The sequence below is a fragment of the Prinia subflava genome, chromosome 4, assembly GCF_021018805.1.
Source record: "Prinia subflava isolate CZ2003 ecotype Zambia chromosome 4, Cam_Psub_1.2, whole genome shotgun sequence".
Classification (NCBI taxonomy): domain Eukaryota; kingdom Metazoa; phylum Chordata; class Aves; order Passeriformes; family Cisticolidae; genus Prinia; species Prinia subflava.
The window spans coordinates 68,253,377-68,276,448 of record NC_086250.1 but is presented as its reverse complement, the minus strand read 5'-3'; the positions used below and the strand labels follow the sequence as shown (position 1 = coordinate 68,276,448).

Genomic DNA, 23,072 nt, shown 5'->3' with positions numbered 1-23,072 from the left:
AATGCAGTTCCTCTCTGCCTTGTTTATTGAGAGGATTTAGCTTGGATTTACCTAACAGAGCCTTCACCATTGGACTTACTTAAGATTAGGGTCACCATTTCTCCTCTTGAAGCTGCTCCACTGTATGAAAGTATCAAATTCTGGTGGGAGTGAGAGAAAGCAAGGAAGAGCACTTGGTTGCCTGGTACTGAGGACAGTGACTCAAGTACTGTGATACCTGGATATGAGTCCATCTGGTAAATATTTTGTTCTTTGGAAAAGCTTCAAACATTTGGAAGAGGCTCTCCAAGAACATGGAAGTGCAGGAAGACCCATTGCTGAGGCACTCAGAGAAGGTGGCTAAATCTTGACCTGCCTTACTCGGGGAGGTGATTACCTGAGGTGTGTCAGGAGGGTGCAGAGCTGCCCAGGACATGGGCATCAATGAGCTGGTTTAGATCCTAAACATTCTTATCAGGTTGTTGCTTTTCCTGCTGGGAAGCAAGAGCACATTGGCCCAGCTGCAAAAGCAGTTAGATGCACACCATCTTTTTAGAGAACTCTTGGAGTAGTTCAAGATTTTTTTTTTCCACAGCTTTGAAGTATAATAATATTGGGATAGAAAGTAAGTAATGCATAATAATGGCTTGACCTCAGAAAAAAATCACTAATGTGAAGCTCATCCCCTAAAGGCCAAACCATTCTGGTATGTGACACTGGGATTTACCTCTGGTTTCCTTAACTCTGACCAGTTGAGGTCATCGCTTTGCAAAATCCCTCCAGACCTTTTTGTCCAACTTAGAACATCATACTTAGTGAGGGTGGAGGATCAGTTCACAGGATATCTCTTTAAAGCTGGGTACCCAAAAACCACTGACTTAGAGAAACTTTTGCTGTGCACTTCAGAATTGAAATCTCTGAAGAAAATTGGGAGGCCATCACCGGAGTACTCCAGGGTATTGCAAAGCTCACCAAGATTTAGGTGGGGTGCTTAGCTAAGGATAATAGCCTAGGCACTCTCTTAAACAGCTATTTATCCTCCTGCTGGTGTTAGCTGTTTTCTGTTGTCTGGAACAGAAAGTACAGGTGCTTCAGTCAGCCTCATTAGCACCACGACACGAGCTATTAAAATTGTCTTCATAATGAAAAACTAGTTCAGGGAGCCTTCCTAGCTGTCTGACTACTCCTACAATAGTGAAATTAGAAAGGCAAATCATAAACAGAGTTGCAGGCATCAGGAAGCAACATCATTAGAGGTGCCCTTGGATGCCATTTGCCTGCCTTGATAGCAGTGTTTGGCACTGAGTTATGTTATGACCAAGGAGCCTGGGCCTCATGGCATTTTATATCAGAGAGAATGTTTGTTCAGCATCCTCCTGCCATTGTGTCCAACCCTGTGAGCTGTGCTGCTTCCTTCAAACTCCTCTGCCCTGTGGTCCATTGCTGTTGAAGGGATGCAGTGCTGGCTCGTTGTGTGTTTGCACTCCTGTGGTGGTGCAGGAAGCTACCCCAGCCAGATTTCCTCCATCTCAGCCAGATAATGAATCACGCTGGGCAGGTGCCCTGTGCTGCTGGATGGGACACTGTACATGATAAGAGAGAAAACAGAAGTTCTGTCTTCTCTGTGGTGCTCAAAAAGACCATAATAGTACAAAAACCAGGCAAAACTGGGTGGCTTGATTGAGTCTCCTGCTCTAATAACACATTTTGGACAATCATTATCTACCTAATTAAAAACACTCTTCACAGACCCAGAGACTGTTTTCTGCTCATTCTCTGGAAGGAATTATCATCTTCATCAGCTTAGTTGGAAGAGCCACTTTTTTGTCTGCTCTTCCCCGTGCTGTGCAGAGAAATCCTTCCTCCTCTGGCCAGCAGGGCCACTGGGGCTGCCAGAAGTACATGGGGATTAATTTGGGTGCAAGCACCAGTCTAGGGTACAGACATGTCCATCTGATTGTCTTGGTAGGCATCCAAAACCTTTAGAGATGCTCAAATGGGCTGTGAATTCCCACCCTGGAAGGACATAGAGGACACAAAGTTGCAGAGCTTACATTTTAGGCTGTCAGTGTGTGAAGGAAGAGGTCAGCACCCTCTAAAGCAGAGAGCAAATATTATTGAAAAGACACAGGGGATGGGTTTAAACTGAAAGAGAGGAGGTTTAGATTAGACATTGGGAAGAAATTCTTTACAGTGAGGGTGGGGAGGCACTGGCACAGTTTGCCCAGAGAAGCTGTGGATGCCCCATCCCTGGAAGTGTTCAAGGCCAGGTTGAGCAAGGCTTGGACAGACCTGGTCTAGTGGAAGGTGTCTTTGCCCATTCCAGGAGGTTGAAACTAAATGGTTCTTAAGGTCCCCTGCAAACCAAAGCTTTCTATGATTCAATTGTTCTATGATTTTATGATTCTGTGATTCTACAATTAAAGTGTCAAATACCTTTTAACAGGAAAAGCACTAATGGAGGGGGAAGTTAATATTTGTTATAATGTCTCACTTTTGGAATGGTCCATCTTTTCTGCTTCAGCTTAGCTGAAATCAGTAATGGCTTTGCTACCAGACAGTAGCCTGACTATCTGCAGGAGCAGAGAGAAACAGTCACTGAAAAAGCCACCATAACTCTATTTATTAACAAAAGCCTGTATCTATTGCCTTGTGCCAGGGAAGTTAAAAAAGCAAAAACTGCAAAAGAAAAAAAAAAATCACATTGAGCTAAACAGTCTTAAGCAGTGGTAAACAAAATGTAGCTTCCTTTGTGGTTGATTTTTATCCAGCTGCAGCCAAATATCAAAGCGATATCAAAGGAAAGCTACCCATTAATTAATTCAGACTGACTTCACAAAGCAAGCTGGAGCTTTTGCTGATATCTGATTCTGACAACTTCCTAATCTTCACAAGTTGTCATTAAGAGTGGCATTAAAGCAGTCTGCAGTCAATCCCAGCTCTCGCCCCATTGTGACTCGGAGATGGTTTATCTGCCATTGTGGGGGGGAGGGGGGATATGCAGGCAGGGCTTAAAATAAGGAACTTTGCTTCTTTACAGATGGAATTTACAATGTATCAGGAATCACATTAATACACTGCCTCAATCCTTCATCCTAGGAATGCTCACCCATTCCCACTTGCAACCCTTACAAGTTGCAGAGAGTGGAAATTTTCTCTTCTGAAGGAGAGACACAGGGAAAGAGCAGAGAAAGAAACTAAAAAAGAAGCTTGTGTCTGAAAGGAATAATTAGAACTCTGTAATGTTCTCTAAGAAAGTATGAATAGGAGCTTATCACTGATTTCAAGATAGAGAACATAGGATTGTGGGTTGAAGAAAGTAAGACTGTGGAAAATAAGACGCTAATCAGAAGATAAGATTAGTTTTAAACTAAGAACTTCAAGCAACCTGGTGTAGTGGAAGGTGCCCCTGCCCGTGGCAGGGGGGTTGGAGCAAGAGGAGCCTTAAGGTCCCTTCCAACCCAAACCATCCTATGATCCTGGTACCTCCACAAGTGAGGCTCCTAATCCCACCATGAAAACACAACACTGTTCTTTACCACTGCCAGAATCACTCAGAGGGATTGCAGCCTCATGCAGAGATGTGAGGGATGTGGCGCCTTTATGTTTCCGTTCAGCTGTGAATGGCTCAAATGATTGAAGGGAGTTTGTTTTCTAGATCATCACTTGAGCAAGTATCCACCAGACAGCAACTAATACTATTTTGTGGCAAATTCCTGACAATACCTTCGAGGAAAATGTGCTGTGTTATTATACAATATATTTGTTTCAAATATTGTAGAGAATACAGAGGAGGATAAGTGCTGTTGTGGGAGCACCTCACCCAGCAGCAGCATCCATGAAGATAGTGCATTTATTTCCTCCAGGGCCAAGTACTGCCCAAATGCCAGTGAGAAATGGGAATTATTTTTGGTTGTACACAGAACCAAGGATTTACCATCATAAGAGGTGAAATAAAGCTTAGATCAAGTATCAGGTAAAAATACCCAGTATCTGTTCAATTAGAATAATCTTCTACAGGATACAAAGTTAAATCCCAGTCCTTACAGGCATTTGGGGTAGGAAAGTATTAGAAAATATGGGATAGGCAGTAATCCTGTATTGGCATTAAGCCATTCAAGATGAGCTGCTGGATATTTTCATCTCTCGTTTCTCCGATTGCTAAGAAGTGAAAGAAATTGCTATGCTGGGTAAATATAGAATCCTCCTATTTGTACAAAAATATATGATTAACCAAAAAGAAAGATCTTGCTAAGTAAGAGCTACAGTCAGTCTAAGTGCTGTGCTTATACTCTTGTGTCTGGAGGGCTCTGGGGGTTGCTCAGGCAGGCGTGTCCCTTGCCTCTTGTGACCCTCTTCGTTTTGCAGAGAATGACATGGATTTATCCCAGTTTAAAAGTGGCCTGATAGCTGACAGTCCTCATTGTGTGCTACTTGTCTTCCTTCCTGTTGGCATGAGAGCCAAAAATAGAGGGTGTGACGTGGGGGAAATTTCTGTATTGCACCCATTCCTCTTTCCCTGTGCCTTCCTTGCCCTCTGCTATAGCTTCACTGACACTGCAACAGCCCTCAGGCTGCATTAACCTCTCTCAGAAAAAGGAGAGTATGCCAAGAAACCAGGAGTTCAAGACTTCCCAGTAGCTCTAAATGTTACCTTTGGAGCAGGTAGGATGTAAGTTTTTAGCTCAGTTGGTTTTATCAGAGGACCTTCCTGATAGTTCTCTGTGGCCTCCAGCTGTTCCACCTGAAGCCATCCCTGCAAAGAGATTTCTTTGACCTTTAGGCGAGTTGCACATAAAAATGTTACTCACGGGGCATAGGCAGAGAAAATTTCTAATTGAGTACAATAGTAAAAGAAGATAAGTTTTCACATTTAGTCTGATGCTTACAGACTAAATGAGGTGTGTTGTTGCTTTTTTTCAAGAGAATCAAGGGGCTCAGTCTCTGGACACTTTAAGGTTCATGCTTAGGATCAGATGCTGGTTCAGAGCTTTGCAGATGGGTGGAGGCAGGTTGATTTTGGCTTTACTCTTCCTAGCACTTTTACTAATGAAATCTTAATCACAACTTGGTCCAAACACCACAGCCAGCTGGAACTGACTCATTCTTCCAAAATATATGTTTCTGCTAATGTTGTCCATTTATTTTTTGTTTATTTCCCTTTCCAAAACACCTATTGACAGAAATATTCAAATGCATTAGAATTCCTGAAGATTAGCATTATAAATATATAGTGCTTGTTTATTTTGAATACAAACCACTTTCCTTATCCCAACGAAAGCACTGGCAGAGTACATTAGATACAGAGATGCTAAAAAATTAAAGAGAATGAGTTCATACGAAGGGTGGTTAAAACTAACATGGTTGCTCAATGTGACTCTTACTGGTATTTGTAACTGTATGTATACACAACTAGAGATTCATATTTTTGTGTGGGCAGTGTGTTTTTGTGTGTGCTTGTGGCTGTAGACTTGTGGCGGTATGGTTCTGTTTTCATAGATGGAATATAGAGCTTTTTCATTCTCTCTCTACAGCCAGATTATTTCACCAGTGCAGACGATTGGCATAACACTGAGAGTTTGGATGCTGATACTGGATAGTCGTGGAAAATTCCTGTAACTTCAGCTCATGGGGAGCTTAAATAGAATTTATGAGCCATATCCTCATTTGGCGTAAAATATTATGGCTCTGCTGGTTAAACAATAAAGCTGGTACTGCTTACCCCAGCTGATCTCAGTCAGGAGAGTAGGATTTTTGACATCTTCATTCAAAACCTCTTTTCTACCTGAATGATTTGGCTGTTCCCTGCAATATTTAGGGGCTTGTATGCTGACACGTAGTTTGGAGCTCATGTATGACCTTTGAAGAAATCTGGATTGGTCTGTGTTTGGTAAAAGGGAGGAATTTGATTGCTGGTCTGCCTTCTGGGGAGGAGGGAATTGTGAATGTATTCTGGACTCAGAACTTCTCTGTACCTTTGCTAAGGGAAAAGTGAAAAAGGCCCCACTTCATCAGAGCCAACTTTTTCTGTATATTGTACCCTTTGCTCTAATTTAAAAGGTAGAATTTCAATAGATTTTGTAATTTTGATGCTTTTGGGGCTTATTTTAGACTTTCTCAATCACACTTTTTAGGTGTAAGATGTTCTTGCTGGTACATTGTAATGCAAATAGGAGAGCTTTCCAACAGAACTTTAAAAAAGCTTTACATTAAAAAAAATAGCCTAGAATTTGAGTTTTGTACAAAATAATAGACTCTAGTTTCTGTCAGAAGAGGAGCCCAAGAGCGTTGTTGAATCAAGGTGACCTTCCATGCTACAGAAAGAGTCAGGCAGAAGAACCACTTAGCAAATGAACAGAAAAATCTATGATGTGAAACTGGGGGAGTGGCTGAAGCTGGTTTCTCTCTTATTGAATGAAAGCCAAAAATTAAGAAGATAAGTGTAGATGAGATAATGCTGTGAAAGAAACAGAGGAGCCCCTGACTATGCTTTCTTGCCTTTCTGAAATGTTGCTGTCACTAGTCATTCCTTTTAAAGGGTTATCTCCTGAATTCCAGCTTGGCAAAGGTAGAGGATATTGATGAGCATAATCACATGGTGTTTTCCCAGAGCATAGCTCACAGAGGAGAACAAGCAAGCACAGAACAGTGTAAATCTTTAAATAAAACTCCTGCAAAACAAGCATTTTATATCCTGCACGCTTTGGCCTCTCTCAGAACCGAGCTTGTGATTTGCATTACAAAAGCCATTGCATGTTTTTAAATACCTATGATTTAAACAAAATTTCTTCACAGTTATTGGTACCCTAAAAGAAAAGTTATTTTATTTTTGGTTGGGACTGAGTTTTTGGAGGAGAAGAAGGACAGTGTAGAGGATTGCTTTGTTTTCTTAACAAATTTCTAAAAATTATCTTAGAAGTTGATGTGGAATCAGAGGGATTTATGTAGACAGGGAGGGGTTTCCTGTGGACCAGGCTTGAACATTAGCACCCTAAAATGGTGACCACAGACTGAGCTACTTGAATATTTTCATTTGGCAGCAGGAAAGGTCTTTTTTAAAATGGAGACTTCTTCTCGAGTTTTCACAGTTTCTGAGAAGGGCAAAATTCCATGAAAATGCCCTCAGGAGTCATTGCACCCTAAGTGGGGAATCTGGGAGAAATGTGAAATCTTTTTCTGGGAGAAAAGTGAAATCTGCCTTTGCAGACCACTCAAAAAAGAACAAGTCTCTGCTTAGCTGCCTTCCCCTTTTGAGATGGTTGAGGGACCTCTCTTTCATTCCCATGGGAAGACTTTACATAGAAGATTAGTTAATAGGTAGCATGTTTTGGCTTTGCTCTGGCTCTGTTTTCCAAATACTAATATGGGAGGAGGAGGTGTTCTTAGATTTGAAGGGAAAGTACTCCCTTTAAAGTCTCAATCTCCTGTTGACTTCTGGAAAAAAACGCCCAACTGGGGAGATGGAAGAAAGTACATCTTCAGAACACTTGAGTCATGTCCAGTGGGACCCTGACTGGAAGGCTTGTGTCATGCTGGGAATTGAGTCCTGGCATCTTAGGTCATGCTGGGCAAATCCACCCAATGCACAACGAGGTTGCATTAGTTATTAGCTAACATCCCAAAGCCACAACAGCTTGGCTGGAATTTGGTTACTCCAGCAGCCCTGGATCACTGCTTCAGGTTCCTGTGTCACCTCTCAAATAGTGAATCTAGGGAGTAATACTGTAAAAATAACTCTGCTTGTGCCAAGTAGTTGAGGCTTAGTTGAGGTGTTAGGGCATGGATTGGACTCGATGATCTTGAAGGTCTCTTCCAACCTAGTAATCCTGTGATTCTGAGTACACCTGCTAAATAATGTCTTACCTACACTTGATGATAAAATGACAAGATTTTGGCTTGATAGACTTGCCTTCAGTTGTGAAATAACTCCAGACGTATCACATGGATCCTCCATGCCTTTTTCCCATCTCCTTCCTTTCTGCTGCAGAGATAGAGGCGAGTACCTCGCAGTGGTGTTGGGAGAGGGATCAACTGGAGCGTGAGGAGCTTGGGCTTGGTGCAGTGCGGGCAGCTCTGCTCCCTCCCTCTGGATCATCCTTCCAGGCCGTGCCGTGCTGCCCCGCGTGGCGCTGGGCGTTCCACTCACAGCCCTGGGCAGCAGACTTTGCCCCCCGCGATCGCCTCGAACGGGTGTTAAAACCCAGCCAATTAATGTCACAGAGAGGCCTCAGTCATCTCCCCGCCCCACTGACATGCAAACTTTGATTGGCAAAATGTCAACAGAAGTTATTGCTGCTGCCGATGAGATGGATAACTCTTGCTGTTAAAATATCATCTGATGTTTTGCTCAGATGTCTAATGGGTTTGCTTTTTAAGCATGGATGATGCGAAATATCCCCAAGGCATTATTCCCAACAAGTTATAGAATCCCACTTAATGTCTATTTTTAGGATTGAATAGGTTCTGTAAAGGCTCATTTGTTTGAAGAAAAGATAGTTAATAACTTGGCTTTCCATGTGATTTTGAAGAGACAATTTTTGGCCGTACCTCCCCTTTATCTCCACTTCGTTTGGCTCGCCTATGTCCTGGAGTTGTTGTCATTAGTGTGGGAGGTAAGAAATTAAGGAATTGAGTAAATGGAGGAGAACTGCTAAAAGAGCAACAGTAACTATTTATACACTAGGAAGTGGTCACTTCTAAGATATCCAACTTCTTAATTTCTATATGAGGCTACAACATTTAAAAGAGACTTAATGCTACAGCCTAATTAGTAGATGTAGGAACAGCAGGATGTAGGGGTGACTGTGGAAGGGATCATTAGATGAATAATAATAATAATTATTATTAATAATAATGTTATTTTATTATTATTTTAAAGCACAGTACTGCTTTAGTCTCCCCAACTAATGTTTAATTTAACTTGAATTTAAACCACAGAGTGTGGTGGATTGCAAATGACTGAGTTGGAAAGCTTCCAAAAGCCATTGAATTTCTGTGGTTTTAGTGTTCTCCGGTAAAACAACTTGTTTTAAGCAAGCTATATGCTTGTTTCTGTGCTCTAAATAGAAAATAATGATGTTATGCATTACCACATGAACTATAGTTGGCACCCACCAGCAATATTCATTTTCTCTTGCCTCTCTCTCTTCCTCCTTTCCTCCCTCCCTCCCTCTCTCTCTCTCCCCAAAAAAAGCATGTATATACATCTGACAATAATCTAGGAGGCCAAGTAACAGATCACATTCTTATACTACTAAAATTGTATGAATTCCTAACACAGCTTAAGTCCCTTAAATTGGGATTTATGAAAGGATGACAGCAAACAATCTTCTAGCTATGCCATCGCTCAGGCAGTTACAGCAACTGCTTTACATTTATTTGTGAGAGTCTAAGTGATAAATGCACATTTGTCCTCCTTTTATCTGTGAATAAACGAAGGTGAATGACTTCAGCCAATACTGGGAACCCAAAGCTCTGCCTGTGCTGGTGAAGCCAGCAGGAACATGGTGCTGGTTAGTACTTTCCTGCCTGGTGTGTGGGCATATATTGGAGGAATAACATGGACTACACACTGTTCCCACTGGACAGTATGGACAAGGTTATCCTGTTTCAAGTGGAAGGAGGAGTATAGCTGTGTAAATGCAAGCTGTGCAACACCACTTATTTTAAAATCCAGAGAGCAGTCCTGTGCCTCTTTTATTCACTAGTATTTATTTGGCCTTGGAGATTATCCCCGTTTCCCAGAGAAGTTCCCAAAGCGCTAGCCAGATATTGACTGCGTAATTCAAGTTAGTTTGACCCTAGAGGAGTCATTCTAAACAGTTCTTTTCGATAGGAAAATACACCTCTTTCACTTCTGGGAAACTCATATTACTTGTGAGTCACAAGGGTTTAAAAAAGCAAAACCAGCTGGCAATGAAATGATGTGAGAAATTAGTGTTCAAGAGCTCCTCTGAAAGATCCTATGGAAAAACTGGGGAGCTAAAAGTGAAATGAGGGGTGGGGAGGGGGTATAGGGTATACATATATAAATCTCTGCACATAATAGTCCAGAAAAACAATGGTCTCTAAAGACACAGAAAATCATTTAATTCTCTGGTGCTTATGGAGTATTTCCTCTTCTTCCCCTGATCTTCTGGCAGGTCAATACATTCCCTTCTGACTTTCAGACTCAGTAGAGGTTCTCAAAAACCTGGTTGGTCTTGTTTTTTTCCTTAGACTACTGGTCTAATTAAACTGCACTCACTAATTGGATCAGGAGCTTGGAGAAAGCTTTGAATTAATTTTCAGACCAGAGTTAGGCAAAGAACATAATTTTTTCCCACTGGTTTTCATGCTGGTACCTCTTTAGATGCTTTTCTTCTGAGCCCATAGACTATCTCTGCTGCTCCTTTTAATATTTCCTTCCTCTTTGGTTTTCCTATTGATTCCAAAAGTTGCAGAATTTATAATCCTTTACCCAGAAAGAATATTAGGGTTTAATTAAGGTCCAATGTCTCTTCTTCTCTCTCCCACATTCTCTCTTGACATTTTAAAGTTCTGAGATGTAGAAAATATGAAAGAAGTCCCCTTTGGCTTCAACAGTGATTAATGCTAGCAAGAAGCAAGTCCCAAAGTGGTAGAAATGACAAGATACATGCAAGCTGTCATCATTTAATCCTATCTCTTTTTGTTTGGTTTGGTTGTTACCTGAGTTCTTCAAATTTACCCTTTGCTTGGGGGAGATTTAGCTCCATTTTTTGTGGGGTTTCTCTGTGATGTGGTCTGTGAGGGTGACAGGTAAGGAACAAACTGAATTAGGTCATGGCTAGAAATTTATGGCCAGGGCAGATGGAAGGAAGGAAGGGGATGGGTCTGAAAAGGGTTAAGAGCTGTAGAAGTCTGCTGGTGGCTTTAAAGGATTATAGAAAGATGATGACAGGAGTGGTAAGGAGTGAGGAGTCATGGATAACATTCTCCACACACAATCCCTCAACTCTGATGGTGAAAAGTCACATTCTGCATAACTGTAGAGGAATTTCAGGAGGTGGTCTTTGACTGACATACTTTGACTGAGCTGGGTGAAGGTGGGGGCAGGTCTGATGTGCATTCAGAGTCCTTTCTTGCCAAGTGGTTTTCCTTCCTCAAGGCACAAGGAATGACAGGAGCGAGGCACGTGCATCCATGGTGGCAGGAATGGACAAAAAAAGCTGCTAAAAAATGTAGTAATCATGTATGAAGTTGCTTTTGCAATAAACCATAAAAAAAAATTCAGTCTAGGGAGCCAGAGTTTCAGAGGTGCTGAGGGGTATCCAAATTTCACAGACTCAACACAGCTGCAGCAAAATGAGCATATCAGCTCCTTGACCTTCACTGAAAGGCATCTCCTGCTTTAAATCACCAAAGTCCTGTGTAAGACTAACATACTCATGTTTAACATCTTAAAGCAGCCAATACAGACCATTTTGAGTGCCAACAGCCTCCTCCTACAAACCTTGCTTCACTCACAGAAACTGCTGCTCTCAGGAACTCTTTAGCCTACCCAGAATATCTGAATGCCCATTTCTCTTCAGAAAAATGCTGGAAAGCAGGTGTCCAAAAGCCTTTCCAGTAAACAGATATTCACAAGTCTGAAATGTGATTTAAGCAGTGGCTGTTGATGCAGTGGTGACTTGGAGTGTGCCAATCCCATGCTCGTCCATGCCTGGAGACAGTTCTTACCCATCCACCCCTGACACCTCAGGTTTAAGATTATACCTGATTTGAAGCATCCCCTGACTAAACAAAACAAACCACGGGCTGATCGCCTTGTGCAATGTACAACCACACAATAGTAATCACAGCTAATGACTCTGCTAAATGCTAGACTGCACACACCTCCTTGTTTGGTGTTTGTTTTGTATACAGAAGGTAACATCGACTGAATAACGAGGATGCCAAGTTACAGATGGGGTTGTGGAATCGTATTTGACAGCCGATTAGAGTAATCTGACAGAAATGATGACTTAATCACCACGACAGACTCCAAATTCCCAGATAGAATTCCACCCAGGTTAATCTAATTTCCTTGCAATATTTTTGCCAGAAATAGACTCTTAGCCGGCTTGTTTCTCCCATGCAGATGTCACATGGCTTTGACAAGAATGTAAATATGTACTGTTATTATTGTTGAAAAGATGACTTTGAGGCTCTAAAGCTGGAGAGGTTGCATGCCTTTGAGATGCATTGGGTTGCTTTGCTGTGGTTTTTTTTTTTCCTAATGACGTAATGTTTACATACAGCAAGAGGTATTCAGGAAAAAGAGGGGGAAAAAACTATTCTTTTGTAAGTCTAGGCCATATCACAGTCCTGCTGCTGCCCTGGACATAGCCAGCAGCCAGATTCTCATTAATTTCAGGGGAATTTTCAGAGCTGTGTGTTTGACAACTGTTTCTTTTCCTTTTTGATTGCCATGGACTACCTCAGCCCCCCTGCTTGGGATGCACGCAAGGAGAGGCAGTGACATGCTTGGCCCCGGGCTTTGGGTGGCCTCTGTGACAGCACAAGCAGCAGTGAAGCCCCACGTTGCTGCCAGCACTGCCGCAAGGCACTGGCAACCTTGGGCAGCAGGCATTTGCCTGCTCTCAGCTGTAAAGCAGTGGCATGGTGTGTTTTGAGACCGACGGGCAGGGTGGGAAAGGCAGGTCATGCCCTGCATGCTGCACAAGTGCGTTCAGCAGAACTCTCTGCAATACTGACGAGGAGAGGTTGCTCCTCACAGCCCATACTCCAGCCTGGGTTTGACATCCCCGTGCACAGTGCTTGCCAGGGGAAGCTGCCCATGCTCAGAAAAAACTTGCCTGAGAGCTGTGTTCTCTTTTACTGTGGGTGTGCTGAGCACAAGATGATGCTCAAGTTAATAAATTACTTGCTGAAGTAATTTTTCTTAGTCTCGCCTCTTTATTAATTGTAAGTGTGCATTCATAAATACTGTATTTTCATAAGCAAAGCTTTCTCCAAGAAAAAAAGAAAATGTTTCCTGTTGTTCTGTGTGACAACATGACATACTGAGAAATCACTTACCTTGAGATCCATAAGTGATGTATAGCTACAATAACAGCTTTCTGATAAGATGGGAAATCCTTCATTTCGGTAGATGACATGATTCTAGTGAGTGGCATCTAATTTGAAACAGTTTTATATCATCTATAATCTTTTGGAGGGCCTGGGAAAGCACAGCTATTATATTATTTTATAGCCTGCAGTTATACAAGAAAGATACAAAACATACAGATTATTTTCTCTTTTGCTCATTGTAGAGTGAAAGGATAGTACCTATTTAGCTTTTGTCTCTGCCCCTTTAATTTTCTTATTCACTACACACTTCTTTGAGAGTCATTCTTTTCTTTTCTTTTTTACACCTACCTTTAAATATTTTATGGGTGGAGAGCTTATAATATGTATTGTCACGGCAGTTGTCTCTAGAGGTCAGCAATGAGTTTAATAATGAGATGCGAACCAGTGACTCTGTAAAACCTATTTCAGGTTATAAATGGCATGTTTTATTGAATCTAGTGTTAAAGGTTGTTAACGTATCAATTGGTGATGGTCAGGGTTAAACAAGCTTCAACATGAGCCCTCTCATGTTAGGGAACTGTCAGTAAGGTATTTTTCCACTTTCCTCCTTGCTGAAGCCAGGTTTGTCTATCACATCCCATTTTTCTGGGGATGTTGTGCAGTTTAAACTCTCCAGGCCTGAGCTGGATCTTTTATTAGTTTTGCGTCAATAATTTTAAGTGCAATGGCATCACTTCCAAATTCAGCTTGATGGTGTGAAGAGAATTTGGACCATGAGTTTTTAGGAGGAACTTTGAAATCAAGTCAAAACCCATTTTGAAGCATCATGTTAAATCTTGCCTCTTTCTTCGTGAATGTACCAGATTACTGAGTTAATGAACTTGGGGTAATGATGTGTGACTGAAGAGGATGACTTTGGATATGTGTTTGTGTTTGTCAGGTAACACTGATCTTTGTGTTGCAACCATGGGCTGCAAAAATAACTTCTTCATGTGAATTTGGTCTAAAGTTGGCTTATCTGGTTCAGGCAGTTTGAAAAGTGAGAGGTTTTCAGTGTTGTTAGACTAGTCCTTATTCAAAATATCTCCTCTTAGGGACACATAAACGCATCCCCAAAGAGCAATAGATTGATTCTCTGTCTACAAAAGGCCTGAGATTGAGCTGGGTTTTTCCTCTTACATTCTGCATATTCCTGAATTTTCAATGCTTGCATTGCTTTCCTCTATTTTCTCACCACTCCACATCAATAATCTGCAATGGCCTTGTGGAGCAAGTTACACCTTTTTTCTTCTTTCTGTTTTTGCTTCCTGAGTGGACATGCTGCCTCACATTCCCATGAATTTCGAGTCTCCTGCAGTGCCCAGTGTATTGTTGATGTCAAGAAAAATCTTAAGCACTAAAGAAGATGGAGAACGATAGGAGTTCCCTTTTTTCTATAAAACTGATTTAATAAGAGCGGTGGCAGACAAGTGCTGGGCTATTAAAGTCCTTTTAGGAAACAAATGATTCAAAGAGAGCAGAATTGTTGAAACTGAAGAAAATTTATGCATCCCGACAGCTACCTTGTGGCTTTGCCTTTCCCTAGGACACAGTGGGGAGTTGTGCAAGCAGCACAGGGAATACATTGATTTGCAAGGACAGGGAGCATTCTGGACTTTGAGTAAATCTAACAGAAATATTCACAGCAATATTTTATATTTTCTAAAGAATCCAGCAACTTTTTCCCTGGTGGTTACGTTACTTCACCAAAAGCAATGCAGATGTGGGTTTCTGTGCAGCTTTGAAAGCATATTTGATATGAGGGCATGGATGTTCTCTCCTGCTCAGCTGTTTTTGTTTCCCAGAGTTTGTCATAGCAATCTTTTAGTAAAAAAAATGGAATTGCCTCTGACATTTTCAGGCAATACGCAGCTGCACTGCACTGAAAAATGATACAAAAGTAGAAAGAGCATACATTTTTTCACCTGTTCACGTGAATTGGTAAGGAATTGCTGAGGAGAGAAAAGGCAGTGGCCCTGCTGCTGCTGGAGCGTTTGTGTAGTCAAATCCCAGTAACTATGCAGAGCCCAAGAAAGGAAATAAAAATGGGGGGGTTTTTTTGCAAACTTAAATATCTCCCACATTGAATCTCAGTGTGAGGTCAGTTCTGGAGGCTTTTGAGAAGCTGTAATAAAATTTCCCTGAACACACCACAGTGGCCACAGGGCTGGCTATCACCAATGTCTTGTGGAAAACTCTGATCCTGAGGGAGCTCAAGTGCTGTGGTGTTATTATTCCTGAAGGAAGAAAAACACCGTTTTAAAAATTTTATTGGAGCTATCAACAATTCAGCATGGGAGCAGTATCATTTAGTAGAGAAAGCTGAGAACACACCAGACCAGGTGTGCCGAGGTGGGATGTTCAGCACAGAACACTGCACACAGGGGTTGGTGTCCTTTGCAGTAAGAGGGGCATGAGTGGAGGAAGAGGTTGAAAAGGAAAAAGGATTTGGAGTTTTTATGGAAGCCAGAATTGTTACGAGACATGGTGGAAGCTTTGTGAATGAATGTGTAATGTATTCTAAAACAAAAAGATGAGATACTAAACAATTACAGGAAGCTATTTTGGGAATCAAGATCTCTTCTTCTTCAGTCCTGAAAGAATCAGCACAGTTTTTTAATTACTAGCAAAGTTCATTTGTCAAATTCAACTCCTCTGAGTACATTTGAAATGCTTGCTAGTTCTTAAATTACTTGAAAATTACATCTTGGTTTTGGCAGTGGTTGAGCTCAAGGAAAAAAAAGTTGGTAAAACAGAAACCAAGCATGCCATAAACTAATGAGGGCTGTAACTTTAGCAGTCTTCTGAAACTAGATACAGCAAATTAAAGATTTATATGAGTCCTATGGGCCCAATGATTTTTTTTTAAACTTCCTCATTACAAAATACCCCTTTACCATTTTATTTTATCTTATAAGCCTATAATACAGTGTTATTTTGAACTTATATAATTTCAACATGTTTAATATTAAATCGTATCTCTTTTTAGGCCTTCGTTAAAAACATCACTCTTGATTTTTTATGACTATCCAACCTGCCTTACTCTCTTTCATTTTTGTTTTTAGATGCATCATCCTATTCAGATGAAACCTGCAGATAGTGAAAAGTCAAATGGTACGTGTTCAATTTATTTTTACTTAATTGTGTCTTTCTCTAAACTAAAGTAAGCACAACATTGTGAGAGTTTTTGCTTTACTCTTTTTGTGGTGAAAATAATAGGCAGTTTCCCTACAGCTGACATGTTGGGAAGGCGTTGACCTGCTCTGAACTCCCTTTTATCTTCTGCTTTAAAGAGGGAAGGAAATGTCCTCAAAAAAAGTCTTCTTTGTACCTGCTGTATGTCATGACCTGCATACACCCTTCCCTGGGGTTCTCCTAACAGTGAGGTAATGTGGGAGCACCTGAGATGGTGATAAAATGTTAATGCTGAAAACTAAAAATAAAAGAAACAAAAAGGCATACCTGTGTTAACACACTATGTAAGTACATAATTGGCCTTAAACATTTGCCAGAACTACCTTTTTACAGAATGATGCCATTCTGAATCTGAGCCAAATTTAGGTTTTAATCATATGCCTCATTATGAGCTGAGAAGCCCACTTTGGAGCTCTCTGTATACTTATTCCTCAAAACGATTGAAAAATCAATGCTATAAAGACAGTAATATCCATTTGGAATACTAGGGTACTGCCTAAGTGGATGTATATGACATGCAAAATAGATGGCAAGCTAAATCTATTAAACATGCCAGGTTTATATATTCAGGGAAATAAGATAATCGAATGGTAGTGCAACTTGGCGGCGTGTGATTCTTTATAAATATATATACGTGTATATTTTGCCCCTTGATTTGTTCCTGTAATTTTCTAAAATATATGTTAAAGATATCATCTGCCTTCTTAGATTGCAAGAGCTTCATTTTCCCTTAAGGCCCACATAATCAGAGCTGGTTCCTCCAACAGGCATCTTTGCACCTCATTAATTAGTAATCAGGGCAGAAGCCGTGCACTTAGAGATCTACATACCTGCAAATGTAAATTATGATTGGGCTCTAAATCTCTCCGCAAGGCTTTTTTAAGGCTTCTTTTTTTGCTAATTGTAGTGCATCCCTTTTTCAGGCTTCTCCAAGGATTATGAAGTTTGGAAGGAAATTAAAACTTCCTTTTATGCTAGGTTTCCCATTATAACGACTTTCCAAACAAAAGTGGCCATGAGCACAGGAAATATGAGCTGTCACCCATTTGTATGGGAGGGGGTGTTCTCTCTCTCATGTTGGAATCACAGAATCGTTGAATATTCTGAGCTGGAAAGGATGGATATCCATCCATGAGGATTCTCAAAGTCTGATTCCTAGCCCTGCACAGGACAATCCCAAAAATCCTACCATGTGCTTAACAGCACTGTCGAAATGCTCCTTGACCTCTGTCACTCTGGTGCTGTGACCAGTGCTCTGGGGAGCCTGTTCCAGTGCCCAGCCACCCTCTGGGTGAAGAAAATTTTCCCAAATATTTTTAGCAGTGATTTCTTGCTGTCTGAGTGCTCAGAATAGAGGCCAAGGCATCTGGATGGGCAGAAGGACTGAACTTTTCAGGCCCCACTGCAGTCAAGGAGACCATTGCTGTTGAAATCCAAACTCCAGTCTCTAGAATTTAGTGCTAGCAGTGGGTACAATTATCCTGTAGGCACAGGAACGCTGGCCTGCAGCCTTTGAACTAAGTATGGCCTCTCTGCGTTCTTTCAAAGACAAATTTCACCTCAATTTCCTTGGCAAATTAGAAAAATAAGAGGCAATGGGCCAAAATTGACTCCCAGCGAGTTACTTGTTCATTGCCTGAAGTGTTTCTTTCTAAAGGAGATTGAACATATTGGAAAAACACTGTGGGGAATTGTGCAAATTCTGTCTTTCTCTGCAAGTAGCGCCTGCTTGGAAAGCAGGGTAGGTTGGCTCCTGGCTGCTGCTGTTAGTCTGGGGTTATCTGCATGAAACTCCTGTCTGCACTGTGGGAATACTCTCATTTTCTGGCATCTATTCCAAGCACAAAAATCACAAGAGATTGGTTTCTTCACTTTTTTTTTCCCTTGCCTTTCTTTGTATTTTTGGGGAAAAACAAATTGTCGGTTCAAGGGTTCCAACTGTCAAATTAAACACCTTTTTAAATTTAGACTCCTGAAGGGTGTGGGAACTTTCGATAGGCATGTGAGGGGTGGTGAACTTTTTTTTTTAGTTGCCTGGAGAAACAGGAGACAAACTAATACCACAATGATGGTAATAATGGTAGAGCCCCTCAGAAAGGCAGGGTGTAGGCATGGGGTTCATGGAGTGGGTGACAGTTTGTGAGCAGCTTGAAGATGAAGAAGGAGAAAAAACAGGATTGGGGAATGTGGAGGTTTGTTTGGCACGTTTCCCATATGCTCCAGGCTATCCATCTGAGGAGGTATATTATCCATGCCAACAGCAAACTAAACTGTACCTCTTCAACCAGATTGGTAAGTTCAAAGGGGAAAAGAAAAAAGACATGCCAAGGCATCCTGGTTTTCATGATCCATGGTGGTTGAGCTTTTGAGGAATACTAGAATCTCTTTGATTTCTGAGTTATGGGAGGATTCCACTGGACTTTATGGGTAAAGTGGTGTTTCTCAGTTTGCAAAGAGGTTAAAGAAATTTACTTGGTCAAAAATTTCTAGTGGAAAGATGTGTAGGACAAGTCGAACTCCACAATTCTCCTGAGCTTATACATTTTTGTGAAGGATTGATAGATCTATTCATGTTCCTTAGGGAGGAAGGAGAAGTCCTCTCAGAGGTTTTCAAAGAACAGTATTTGCTGTGTGATTAAATGCCCCCTCTCCATATTGGATCCCTTGTGAAAAAGCTTTGAATGAGCATCCAAGCCAGAGACAGCCAGGATGAAATGCTTCTCCTTTTCCGTCACTGTTCCTGCCCTCAGATGTCCACATCACCTGAGGAATCTGTCCCTTGACACCAGAGGCCAAGCTCACCTCATGGAAACTGGGAGATGGGTGTGGAAGGAACACCCCAGCACACCTGTCCCAGGTTGCTCAGAGCCCCATCCAACCTGGCCATGAACACTTCCAGGGCTTGGGCATCCTCAGCTCCTCTGGGCAACCTGTTCCAGTGGCTCCTTCCCTGCCACAGTGTGTCTAAATCATTTCTCTGCTCATGCAGATGACACAAATCTTCATCTCTTCCACCAAGCTTTTAGCACCTCAAGTTGATGGGGCAAGACTTGCCCTCAGATTTAATTAATTTTTCTAACATGGGGGATTCTGAAAAGCTTCTTACTGTTGAAAAACATAACATCTCTTGAAGATTTGCAGATGATGAGTTTTGTAGTGTGTGCTGGTCTGATTACCTTTGTGCTTGTTTTGACCTGTCTAGAAAGTTTTGGCTAAGAATTTTCTGCCAAAAAAAACACCATGTTTTCAACTTTGAAGGCTCCACCATTGCTAGATCGATCACTCACAGTATTTATCCTTTTAAGGACATGTTTCCTTTTTCAAACAAAGGGGATTCCTCCAATCTAATGCTGAAAAACTTTCAAACACCTGCTTGACTCTAAGTTGTCTGTGGCCATTAACATGCTACAATTTGCAAATGCTTAAATGTCTTGGATCTGGATTTGAACACAGTCAATTTTTTCAGGCACATATCCTGCAGACAGTATGCTCTTAAATGGATCAAAGCATCACTGCTTCAGGGAAAAAGACAAAATTCTCTATTAAAAAAAAATAAGGTAGGGAGGAGGGTAGCTGAGTCATCTTATAATTTATTTTTATTGATTTTATTAGTGGAAAATTTAAAAAATAATTTTGAAATTCTAAGTGGCACAACTCTGCTGATTTGGAGGTAGTAATTAGATGCCATATGTTAGCACTAACACGTAGAAAAGTTGATAATTAATGCAGGCAGCTCTGGATTCAGGTGTGACTTTGACAGATTGTATGCAAGGGGTTTTCACAGGCTTACAGCTAGGGATAAAAAGTCTGATTTCACCCCTTCCCTTCTATATGGGATTAAAAACCAAAACCGAACCAAAACAAAACAACCATCCACATCATTTATACATAATTAACTATTTATCTATTTGCTCAAAAGAGAAGGCATCTTCTGGGGAGAAAATGCACTCTTTGTCTGACCAGACTCCTCAGAATTGTACAATAAAGAGTTATCATTTTGATCTTTCAGATTTTAGGGGGTTTAGAAGAGTGAAAAGGAAAGTTATGTTGAATCTTCAGGGAGATCTCCCACAATTATACAGGGTTTAATTCTTTTGTAGCACTCACAAAATAATCTCCACTCCTTTATCCTCCTGGGTTAGCACAAGCAATCTAATACAGCCTGCAAGAAATGCTCATTACTGAAGCAAATTGAGTAAAGCTAAAAAATTAGACCCTTCAGGATGTTATTGTGCACTCTGGATGTAGTGCTGTCAGAAGACAGGAAGCTCAGTTTGAAAAGCTCCCCCCAGCAGAGACAGACTTCATCTCTCATAACTTTGATGGCTATGGCAGAGTTCTGGGTTCAAACACGATGCCCAGGCACACGTGCCAGTGATGGCAGTGCTAGCCTTGACAGGATTCCAAGAGCAACTCACCTCATTTTAAAACAGGTGTCTGTACCTCTTCATGCAGTGTTCCTGCATTCTGGCAAACCCCACCCCAAATCCAGCAGGCTGGCACTGGATGTGTCACTGGAACAGCCCTGGCAGCATGGCCAACCTGTGTTTGTGATGTGTTGGGATGGATTAAAGGTGAACCCCATAATGTGTCCATCAAGAAACTGTGGGGTTTCACACTTTCCTTCCTGTAAACAGAATTTCAGGCCTTGTTTACTGCAACCTTCTGGCTGCTTCTGCTCCATCAAGAAGGGGCACTCAGGCACCCCACCCTACCTGCTGCTTCCAAACAGTTGTATCTGCTTCATTCCCCCAGAGTGGTGTAAAATAGTCAGAAAGTTGAACTAAGCCCATGAGCGAGGTTCAGAAATAATGATGTCAAAAACATGCTAAAAAAGTTTTTCTTTTTCTGGATTTTGAATTGTTGAGACCTGCCCTAAGGGTGGGAGAGAGAGTTATCAAGCAGCAGTGAAGTGCTTTTGAGATATGTGCACACAAGTGCTGGCCCTTGCACACTGTTATCCTTCCCCCAGCCTTCTTTGCCTGCTCTCATTGCCCAAAGCACTCACAGCTCCCAAGCTTTGTCCAGCTCCTCAGAGCTCATTTATTCCTCCTGTCCCTGCAGCTGGAGCTCAGGACATCTAGATGTTATCATGATGCCCAAGATCTGGGAGTTGGCTGGAGGGTAACAGCATTGTCACTCTACTCAGTCAACATACAAAAATCTGTAATCTACTGTCAGTAGCAGGGGAGAGACTCCCATGACAAAGGCCATCGTGGGAGAGCATCTGTCATTCTTTGAAGGAGCTGATCTCGGCACTGCCACCAGCCAGTTGAGCTGAGACCAAACCTGTAGGTCACTGAAGTTAGGCCAGATGGGTTTAGGCTGCCATCCTTTCCCTAAGAAGAGGCACCTGTCCCAGCCTCAGTGCTTTGCTGGGTCCTGTGTGTTTAATGCTGGACTCCTCATTTTACAGTCTGTGGGAGAAATCCAACACCCACAGGAAAATCTGCAGGCTTGGCAGATCCAGAGGGAAGTTGGCTAACCTCTAAATACATTTGACCCACACTTCTTGCTGATTCTCAAACCTTGCCTGTGTGGCTGGTAAGAATTCATTTTAGAAAGAAAGAAGCAGCTGACCAAAAATGCAGAAATAACTCCTGAAAATCAGTCTTGTCGAGGTGGAAAAGTATTCCTTTCTCTGTGTGGGAATATATTGTTAAAAACTCTTTCAGCCTAATAATATCAGATGTTCTATCAGATGGAGTGAAAACATGTCATTTTGATCTTGACAATTGTCACTTTAAATGTTTTTTTATGCTGGGCCTCTAGCCAGAAAAAGAATAACAATTTTCTTAAGCTTCAACACTGATCAGCACTGACTAATGGCACTGAATGCAGAGCACGTCATCATATCAATATGTTTTCTGTACTCTGAGCATTCTTCATGAAATCTGCATTTTAAGATGTACAGTACACAGGAGCTGGATGTTTAATTTACTATAAAATCACCCTCAAGCTGCAAACCTGCAAATCATGTTAGTTAAATGGCATATTTATAGGTTTACTAGCAAACCCGAAGGAGGCCAATAGGGAGTTTGTCGCCTGCTACTCTTTGGAAAATTAAAACAAAGCCTTCTGTTCACATCTCATTTCTTTTGAGCCTCCATGTGAATCTCTTTGGTTTGAGGCTTTGTCCTGGCACCAAAGCGGGACCCAAGGGACCTCCTTTGGGATGCTGTGGTAGGCATTTGTCCAACTTAGCCAGCAGCTATTTTTAAGAAGGTTGGAACCTAGTCACCCTTAGGGTAGACCTGCACACTGTATTTCAAGCTTAAGATCAACCCAAATCTGACACAGCTGACACAGAGACGCAAAATAAGAGGTTCATAACACAGAGCAGAAGGCAATGTTGGAAATGTGCTTGGCACCAGTCTGTGGTGTGGAGAAATCCAGGCCTGGCAGCCCAGCTGGATCTCTTGTCTCAAAACCTTTCCTGCACTATGGCCATAGTTTGTGGCTGCTGTCGAGGGGACAGGCTGGCCAGGGAACTTCCTCAAAAAGATTGCTCAAGGCAATACAGGAATTGTCTGCAGCCAGGTTACAGGCATCCTTCCACCAGCAGAAGTGGCTGCCTGCGCTCCTCTTGAAGCTGTGAGCAAGGCAATTCAGCTTTCCCACCCTTAAAATAATAATTAGCATCATCAAGGTCAGCTACATATTATGAATCAGATGTCAAGTTTCATAATAAGACATATATATATGTATATGTATATATAAATATCCCAACTTGCAGGTCTTATTTGCAATCAAGCATATTCAACTCCTAATCTGTATATAACTGGCTCATCCCATGAATTCATCATTCCTTAACCCTTTTGGAG

The 23,072-nt window shown here is 41.6% G+C and overlaps 1 protein-coding gene across 4 annotated transcripts in view; it reads left to right on the top strand.

The window, feature by feature from the left end:
- Positions 1-23,072, top strand: part of CELF2 (CUGBP Elav-like family member 2) — a 376,801-nt gene that overhangs the window by 282,879 nt on the left and 70,850 nt on the right. For all 4 annotated transcript variants that reach the window (XM_063397060.1, XM_063397061.1, XM_063397062.1 and 1 more), the window contains one exon: positions 16,119-16,167. In XM_063397060.1, coding sequence (XP_063253130.1) covers positions 16,119-16,167 — 49 coding nt within the window. The remainder of the gene's footprint in view (positions 1-16,118; positions 16,168-23,072) is intronic.